General features: G+C 37.4%; 1 protein-coding gene across 1 annotated transcript; it reads right to left on the reverse strand.

Annotated features, from left to right (window-relative positions):
• Positions 1 to 223: 223 nt before the first annotated feature.
• Positions 224 to 4,731, reverse strand: LOC143997521 (uncharacterized). Its single transcript, XM_077493177.1, has 4 exons — positions 4,095 to 4,731; positions 3,849 to 4,008; positions 1,406 to 1,556; positions 224 to 1,286 (listed from the first exon to the last, which is right to left on the reverse strand). The coding sequence occupies exons 1-4, from the start codon at positions 4,273 to 4,275 to the stop codon at positions 723 to 725; spliced, it is 1,056 nt and encodes a 351-aa protein (XP_077349303.1). The 5' UTR covers positions 4,276 to 4,731; the 3' UTR covers positions 224 to 722.
• Positions 4,732 to 9,664: the final 4,933 nt, after the last annotated feature.

Here is a 9,664-nt window from a genome sequence, read left to right on the forward strand (position 1 = left end):
CCCAACAGCCAGAGCAATGACCATTCGAAACAATTTTGCAGAATACTTTGTTTCACCTGTTGGTAGCGTGCCCTGGCAGGATACCCATATTTAGTCTGATTGCTAGCTCAAAGTTATTGACATTTTTGAAAAATGCTACTGTGGTTCATTCAGTTTCAATAAAGGATTTTTTCTTTGTCCCAATTTTTAATTATATTTACATTTTTTAATTTAAGCATGTTACTTTGTTTCACTTGCTAATTATTTTTTAATATAATTTCTAGGTTACTGTATTATAACCATCGATAAACACTTTAAATTATGGAGAATGGGCATGAATACTGTAATCTCGTAAAACCTTATGGGATTATAATGTCTTAGATTAAACAAAGGATGTGATAATGTAACACTTCTCTAAATATAGAGCCACCAAAAATATATATAAATGTATATAAATAAAAGATTTCATTACATTTCAACTTATCCACACATCTAATATTTATGGACACCAATTCATAATTTTCAAATATTATTTCTTTATTAAAAGAAAATTTAAAATCTAAAATTGAAACAAAATATAAAATACATTATAATCAAAAAGTGCAAACAGTATAATATTTATTCAAAATCAAACATTTTTTCAAACAGTGCAAATATCAAAAAAATTTAGTGCAAAAGGGTGTGAAAAGTGCTAACTAATAATATGATCAATAAAGGAAAAAAAACAAATTGTAATAATTAAATTATAAGTTATGATATGTCCCGTAGTTATCCTGTGAACTTTCGTCAACGGGGGAAGGATTACCCATCCGTGGCTGAAGGGGTGGGAGCTGGGACATTGTCTGTGGCATAAATGGTGTGCCAATTGTTGACGACATTGCATATTGTGCTGGCGGTCTCTGTGTGTGTAGGACGTTACCTGTAACTCCCTGGCTATATGATGAACCTCGTTGGATTGGAATATCCATGAAAGGAGTATTCTGCATCCCCCCTTGGACAATGTTCAGTGGCGGTGGGGGCCGCGACTGTCTTTCTGCATTTAGACATGCCACGATATAACAATAAATGTTTTCACGGCATTGACGCTCGCGGTCTTCAGACAATTGTTCAAGAATTACATATAGACTACGGCAAAAAATACTGCGCCCATTATTTAGGTCCAGGAAGACATCGCTCCGATGTCGTTCCTGGCGTAGCTCTTCTACTAAATTAATAATGTTGGTTTCCACCCTGGTCGGTTCCTGGTCTACGTCACGCGACCGACGCCCCCTTGGCCTGCTTCTTGCAGGAGATCGACTGCGATCACCCTTGAATAAAATAAAATACATACAGTTATTGACATATACATCTTGCACTTATATGACCAAAAGTAATGATGATACATTCTTTTTCTATAAAAAATCAGAGACCATAGGTTGTGTTATACCTGTATAGAAGCAACCGGTGTTTCACGGTCGCGTGAAATTGGAACTGTAGCCAAAGATAAACTCGCTTGTGATGCACTTGGCACATCCTCCATCTCATTTACTGTATCCTGATGGACACTGCCTTCATCCTCTGAAATGTTGGATGTTGTCCTTTAAATAATAAGGTTTAAGTACAGTTAGACATGTGCACATTTTAAAATTTTATTATTTTATTTTTCACAACCCTAAGCCTATCCCCTAACACCAAACCCCCACCCACCAACCTAAAAAAAAAAACGTAGACATAACACTAACCCAACTACTCAATACAAACCCTAAACCCTAAGCCCGAAATTAAACCAAAAACTATCCCTAATTGCTAACCCTAACCCCAAGTTTGTAACCATAAACCCTAATTGCTGACACTAACCCTAACCCTAATTGCTAACCCTAAACCGAAATTGATAACCCTAACCCTAAACCCCAATTGCTAACCCTAACCCCGATTTGGTAACCATAAACCCTAATTGCTGACACTAACCCTAACCCTAATTGCTAACCCTAAACCGAAATTGATAACCCTAACCCTAAACCCCAATTGCTAACCCTAACCCCGATTTGGTAACCATAAACCCTAATTGCTGACACTAACCCTAACCCTAATTGCTAACCCTAAACCGAAATTGATAACCCCAACCCTAAACCCCAATTGCTAACCCTAACCCCGATTTGGTAACCATAAACCCTAATTGCTGACACTAACCCTAACCCTAATTGCTAACCCTAAACCGAAATTGATAACCCTAACCCTAAACCACAATTGCTAACCCTAACCCCGATTTGGTAACCATAAACCCTAATTGCTGACACTAACCCTAACCCTAATTGCTAACCCTAAACCGAAATTGATAACCCTAACCCTAAACCACAATTGCTAACCCTAACCCCAAACCCCAATTGATAACCCTAACCCCGATTTGGTAACCATAAACCCTAATTCATGACACAAACCCTAACCCTAATTGCTAACCCTAAACCGAAATTGATAACCCTAACCCTAAACCACAATTGCTAACCCTAACCCTAAACCCCAATTGATAACCCTAACCCCGATTTGGTAACCATAAACCCTAATTGCTGACACTATCCCTAACCCTAATTGCTAACCCTAAACCGAAATTGATAACCCTAACCCTAAACCACAATTGCTAACCCTAACCCCAAACCCCAATTGATAACCCTAACCCCGATTTGGTAACCATAAACCCTAATTCATGACACAAACCCTAACCCTAATTGCTAACCCTAAACCGAAATTGATAACCCTAACCCTAAACCACAATTGCTAACCCTAACCCCAAACCCCAATTGATAACCCTAACCCCGATTTGGTAACCATAAACCCTAATTCATGACACAAACCCTAACCCTAATTGCTAACCCTAAACCGAAATTGATAACCCTAACCCTAAACCACAATTGCTAACCCTAACCCCGATTTGGTAACCATAAACCCTAATTGCTGACACTAACCCTAACCCTAATTGCTAACCCTAAACCGAAATTGATAACCCTAACCCTAAACCACAATTGCTAACCCTAACCCCGATTTGGTAACAGTAACCCCTATTTGGTAACTAAAATCCTACCTGCTAACACTAATCCCTATTTGATAACCCTCAGCACTACCCATACTCCATAACCACCGGACCGAATCATAATCCCTAACCCTTTAACCTTGACCTTAGCTATAACCAATGCCCTTTCCTTACTGTCACCCTTAAGCACTGACCCCTAACATAACTTAAAGGTTAATGGATGGGAGATGGAGAGAAAGGAGGACCAGGAGGAGAGGTGTATGAAGAAAGAAGGGGGAGGGTGAGGGGACTAGAGTGAGTGAGTGAGAAGATCAGAGGGAGAGAGAGAGAGAGGTGGAAAGGCAGTGACTGAACTAAGGGAGGAGGGAGTGAGAGGGGGGGAGAGGGAGTAGAATTGCAGAGGGAGAGAGGGGGGTGGAGAGGCACTGAATGAAATAAAGATGGAGGAGGGAGTGAGACAGGCTGAGTGAGATAGAATATGAGAAGAGGAGGGGGTGATGGAGAGGGACAGTGGTTTGAGATGCATACATAAATACATACATACATGCATACTAAACACAATTATCTGACAATTAAATTTAATATATTAACGGATATTATATTATCCAGTCTAAAATTTATCTTCAAAAAATAAAAAAATTAAAAATGTATTAGAATCTATTTTAAACACAAAAAATAGAGAAAATTGTACAAAAAATATACCGAAAAAATTCTAATAGAAAAATTAAAAATATAAATAACATATATTAAAATAAAAAAATTAAGAATTTAGATCTCAAGTTAAAATTTTAAAAATTTTACTTTTAAAAAAAAAATTAATGTTACAAAATAATATAAATTGATAAATAAATTTAAGTTTACTTACGCTCTTGAAATTAAACTGTCCCTCAAAAAAGACAATTGGACAGTCAAGGGGTGGGTTTTGTAGGTGGATTGGGCTCCACTGCGGTTTGATTCTTTTTCTTTTTTTAGATCTCTCTTTACTCTGTCGGCCAAAGATCTCCATCTTTTTTGAAATGATGCCACTGTGCAATGATTAAAAATCAACTTAAAAACTGAAAATACAAATTAACATACCCCAAAATTTTGACCAAATATAGATTGAACTTACCTCGAGTTTCTTGCTGGGATCTGGAGAGGTCTTCCCAGTTTGGGGTCAAGTCTTTGGCCAAATTTTCCCATGTCCTCTGTTTGGCAATCCGGTCAGGGTACAATTCATGGGATTTGTCCCATAATTGTACATAATTTTGAATTACTTCAATCAAGTTGTTTTGGCTCACATCAGAAGTCATTTTTTAGGAGATGTTTCTTCAAAGCTGGCAATCCAAGGTGTAGGAGATGTGTCTTCAAAGATGGCAATCCAAGGTGTGGACAAGCCTAGCTTGGGGGAAGGGGGGTGGCTTGTGGAAAAAAGTTTCAGTTTCATGAAGGATGTGTGTTCTACATGGAAACATGGTGGGGGAGGGGGGCTGACTAGACATTAAGTTTTTCTATGACAATGCTATGGCTTGGCCAGACTAGGTGGAGCCACTGATTAGATTAGAAATTGGATGAGTATTTGGGGCAAAGAAGTGAAGGAATTCCTCATTGTACAAGCTAATGGAAACACTAGAGATATTATGGGATTGTGTCACAAAGTAAATACACTCTATGAATTATATAAAGTAATTACAACTTTTTCCTAACATTTTTTATTGTTTTCTATGAGTTTAAATCATATTTCAGAATTTTCAGGTACCAAAAATTGGGTTCCTTTAAAAACACATATAAACGCAAACGCGGCTAAACGCAGTTGCCGCGTTCAGCCGCGTTTAGCCGCGTTTAGCCCCGTTTTGCGTCTGAAACGCAGAAATTTTTGTCTCTGAACGCATTTTTTTGCTTCTGGAAAAACGAGATTAAACGCAACTGCATATAAACGCAAAAAAACGAGACTGTGTGCATGGACACATAGGATAACATTGAATGAGTTCAGGTGCAGTTGAAAAAACTGTCCAACTGCATCTGAATGCGCGTTTAACTGCGTCTCGTGTGCATGAGGCCTAAAAATACAGCTTTACATGAGGTATATCTCTTTGCCAGAAGGCATAAGTATTGTACCGAGGCAGGTGACCACTGTGGTCTTAATACTTTTAAGACCGGGTATTGCGTTGATACTGATGTATATGCTTATGGGGATGGAAGTCATTCGCTCTGCGCCCTTATGCCCCTAGGTCTAGTCCATCGCCGTCAGCGGGGACTCCAACCAACGACCCCAGATTTTTCATACTTGGCTGGGCAACCCCTCTGTTTGTATATGATACACTTATAGGGTAAGACCTGGTTGACCGCAGACATCCACTCCCGGAATGTGTCGGCACCTCCGCCCGCATCCATTTTCTTGTCACCAGCAGTCTGGTTATGACCAGGGACTCCAACATGAATATGTGGAGTGATCTATTTTGTTCGTTCTCAGGGAGGATCCCTAGCATGTACTGCTTGGGGCATAGGGTCATGTAGGAATTTGACCACCTGTTCCCAGTATGTTTGAATTGCCGGGCAAGCCCATAATAGGTGATAGAAGGAGCTGTTATGATCTTTCTTTTCTTTCTTTCTTTAATTCTTTCATTCTTTCCTTGCCTCCCTCCCTTTTTCTTTCTTCCTTTCCTTCTTTCTTTATTTCTTTCCTTCTCCTTCCTTCCGTTTTTCTTTCTCTCCTTCTTTCGTTATTTCTTTCCTTCCCCCCTTCTTTTTCTTCTTTTTCTCTCTTCCTTTCCTTCTTTCTTGATTTCTTATCTTCTCTATCCCTAGCATTTTACTTCTTTCTCTCTTTCTTTCTTTCCTTCTTCCTTCCTTTTTTGCCTTTCTTTCTTTCTTTCTCTTTTTTTTTCTTTCTTTCTTTCTCCTTTTCATTCCTTTTCTTCTTTCTTTCTTAGTTTTTCTTTCTTTGTTTACTTCTCTCCTGTCCCCTTTCCTTCTTTCTTTCTTTCTTTCTTTCTTTCCTTCTCTCTCTTTCTCCCCTTTTCTTTCTTTCCTTTTTCTTTCTTTCATTCTTTCTTTTCTTGTTTCTTTAGTTCTTTTTTATTTATTTTTCTCTTTCCTTCTTCTCCCTCCAATTATCTTTCTTTCTTTCCTGCTATCTTTCTTTCCATCTGTCTCCATTCCTTTTCCTCTTTCTTTCCTTCTATCCTTTGTCATTCTTTTTTCATTCTTTCTTTCTTTCCCTTTTTATTTATTTCTCTCTAGCTTCCTTTTCTCTCTTCCTTTCCTTTTTTCTTGATTTCTTCCCTTCTCTCTACCCCCTATTTTCCTTCTTTCTCTCTTTCTTTCTTTCCTTCTGTTTCCCTTCCTTTTCCTCTTTCTTTCCTTCTAATCTTTTTTCTTCTTCTTTAATTCTTTCTTTCTTTCCCTTTTTCTTTCTTTCTCTCTCTCTCCCTTTTTCGTTTTTCCCACTTTCTTACCTTCTTTCTTTCTTTCCTTCTTTCCTTCTCTCCCTCCCTTTTACTAACTTCTTTTCCTTCTTTCTTTATTTCTTTCCTTCTCTCTCCCTCCAATTTTCTTTCTTTCTTTTTTCTTTCTTTCTTTCTTTGTTTTTTTCTTTGTTTTTTCTTTCTTTCTTTCTTTCTTTCTTTCTTTCTTTCTTTCTTTCTTTCTTTCTTTCCTTCCCCTTTTATTTCTTTCTTTCATTCTTTCCTTCTCTGTCCCTTCCTTTTTCTTTCTTTCTCTTTCTTTCTTTCCTTTTCTCCCACCCCTTTTCTTTCTTTCTTTCTTTTATTCTTTCCTAATCTCTCTCCCTTTTTCTTTCTTTCATTCTTTCTTTCGTTCCTTCTCTCTCTCTCCCTTTTTCTTCCGTTCTTTCTTTCTTCCTCTCTCCCTTTTCTTCTGTTCTTTCTTTCTCTTTCTTTCTTTCTTTCTTTCTTTCTTTCTTTCCTTCTTTCTTTCGTGCTTTCATTCTTTCATATGTTTAGTTTTCTTTCTTTCTTTCATTCTTTTCCGCCTTTTATCTTTCTTTTTTTCTTTACTTGCTTCTTTCTATTTCTATATTTCTTTCCATCTCTCTCACTCTGTTTTTGCATTCTCTCCTTCTTATATTATTTCTTTCCTTCTTTCCTTCTGTCTCCGTTCCTTTTCCTCTTTCATTCCTTCTATTTTTTTTTTCCAAAATCTTTTATTGATGTTTACAAAAAAGGAAACAGTTACAGTGATGTCACATAACATAGCACATTGATATTGTAACAGGGTTACCAAATATATCCAACTAATAAACATAACAGAAGCATTGACACGCAATGGGTATATGTCTATCAAGAATTGGGTTGTTGTCGACCAGATCAACTACTAGGCTCTGGGTGAGGGGTAGTATATCGAGAGTTGGGGAAACCAATAATTGCCCCCAAGGACCCAGAAAAGTCCTAATAACCATCTGCTAGGAGCTAATCATCAGAGGGAATGATCTCTGGTGCTGTGTTCTAAGGATATCTAGAACTATTAGTTAACAGAAGTCTATTGTTAGTTGGTCGGGGCTCCATATATACTGTCAATAGTCTGGTCTTAAGATCTGTGGGAATCAGGAGGTGTAGAGTTTGATGTGAAATAGTGGATGTGTTCCTGTTCAAATGGGAGGTTTGGATATCTGATTCTTAAGGTGGGGGGACTCCGGTAAACAATTGGTTACATTCCGCCGAAGCTCTGAAGTGATGCCAGCAGGCCCAAGTCGCCCAGTATTTAGATGGGGCGTCTTTTGCTTGGTAAATAAAATTTTCCATTTCAGCCATGTTGGGGGATCTCTTAATCCAATCAGAAACTGAAGGAGGTGTAATGGATTTCCATAGAGGGGGAATGCACAACTTTGCGGCATATAACAGGTGTTGTGCTAGAGAGCGGTAGTATGCTTTCATGGGGAACGCAGAATGGTGTAGAAGCATTTGCGCTGGGGAGAAGTCGATGGGAATCGTGGTGATTTCGCAAATAAGGCGATTCAATCTTTTTTTATTCTTCTTTTGTTCTTTCTTTCTTTCCCTTTTTCTTTCTCCCTTCCTTCTTCTTTTTTCCCTCTTTCTTTCCTTCTTTAGCGCTTTCATTCTTCTTTCATTTTTTCATCCTTTCTTTCTTTCATTCTTTCCTTCTCCCCTGTCCCATTTCTTTCTTTCTTTCCTTCTTTCTTTCATTCATTCTTTCCTTCTCTCTCTGCCTCCCTTTTATTTCTTTCCCTCTTTCTTTCCTTCTTTCTTTCTCTTTCTTTCTTTCTTTCTTTCTTTCTTTCTTCCTTCCTTTCTATCCTTCTTTCTTTCCTTCTCTCTTCCTTCTTTTTCTCCTTCCATCCTTTGTTTTCTTCTTTTTTTCTTCCTTTCTTTCCTTCTATCAATCTTTCTTTATTTCCTTCTCTCCCTCCCTTTTCCTTACTTTCTTTGTTTCACTCCCATTTTCTTTCTTTCTTTTCTTCTTTCTTTCTTACTTTCTTTCCTTCTTTCTTTCTTTCATTCTTTGCTTCTCCCCGTCCCATTTCTTTCTTTCTTTCCTTCTTTCTTTCATTCATTCTTTCCTTCTCTCTCTGCCTTCCTTTTCCAACTTTCCTTCTTTCTTTCTTTCTTTCTCTTTCTTTCTTTCTTTCTTTCTTTCTTTCTTTATTTCTTTCTTTCCTTCTTTCCTTCTCTCTCTGCCTTCCTTTTCCAACTTTCCTTCTTTCTTTCTTTCTTTCTTTCTTTCTTTCTCTTTCTTTCTTTCTTTCTTTCTTTCTTTCTTTCTTTCTTTCTTTCTTTCTTTCCTTCTTTCTTTCCTTCTCTCTTCCTTCCTTTTTCTCCTTCCTTCCTTTCTTTGCTTCCTTCTTTCTTTCTATCCTTCTTTCTTCTCTCCCTCCCTTTTTCTTTCTTTCTTTCTTTCTTTTTTCTTTCCTTCTCCCCCGCCCCTTTTCTTTTTCTCTCTCTTTCTTTCCCTCTTTCTTCTTTCATTAATTCCTTCTTTAGTTCTCTCTCCTTCCTTTTTTCTTTCTTTTTTTGTTTTCGTTCTTTCTTTCGTTATTTCTTTCTTTCCTTCTCTCTCCCTCTGTTTTTCTTTCTCTCCTTCTTACATTATTTCTTTCCTTCTCTCCCTCCATTTTTCTTCCTTTATTTCTTTCTTTCCTTCTTTCTTTCTTTCATTCTGTATCTGTTCCTTTTCCTCTTTCATTCCGTCTATCTTTTTTCATTCTTCTTTTGTTCTTTCTTTCTTTCCCTTTTTCTTTCATTCTTTCTCCCTTCCTTTTTCTTGTTTCCCTCTGTCTTTTCTTCTTTAGTGCTTTCATTCTTCTTTCATTCTTTCATCCTTTCTTTGCTTCCTCTCTCTGTCTCCCTTTTCTTTCTTTCCTTCTTTCTTTCTTTCTTCCTTTCTATCCTTCTTTCTTTCATTCTTTCTTCCTTCCTTTTTCTCCTTCCTTACTTTGCTTACTTCTTTCTTTCTATCCTTGTTTCTTTATTTATTTCCTTCTCTGTCCCTTCCTTTTTCTTTCTTTCTCTTTCATTCTTTCCTTTTCTCCTGCCCCTTTTCTTTCTTTCTCTTTCTTTCTTCCTTTTATTATTTCCTAAACTTTCTCCCTCCCTTTTTCTTTCTTTCATTCTTTCTTTCCTTTTTCTTCTGTTCTTTGTTTCTTCCTCTCTCCCTTTATTCCGTTCTTTCTTTCCTTCTCTCTTCCTATCTTTTCTTTCTTTCTTTTTTTCTTTCCTTCCTTCC

This window comes from Lithobates pipiens, unplaced genomic scaffold, assembly GCF_037356315.1.
Source record: "Lithobates pipiens isolate NorthernLeopardFrog02 unplaced genomic scaffold, aLitPip1_a1.2 Scaffold_19, whole genome shotgun sequence".
NCBI classification, from domain to species: domain Eukaryota; kingdom Metazoa; phylum Chordata; class Amphibia; order Anura; family Ranidae; genus Lithobates; species Lithobates pipiens.

Coding starts and splice junctions, on each gene's coding strand:
- LOC143997521 (XM_077493177.1), bottom strand. CDS start 4,275: ATGACTTCTGATGTGAGCCAAAACAACTTGATTGAAGTAATTCAAAAT. Junction 1,557..3,848: donor GACAGTTTAATTTCAAGAGC/GTAAGTAAACTT, acceptor TATTATTTAAAG/GACAACATCCAACATTTCAG. Junction 1,287..1,405: donor CACCGGTTGCTTCTATACAG/GTATAACACAAC, acceptor ATTTTATTCAAG/GGTGATCGCAGTCGATCTCC.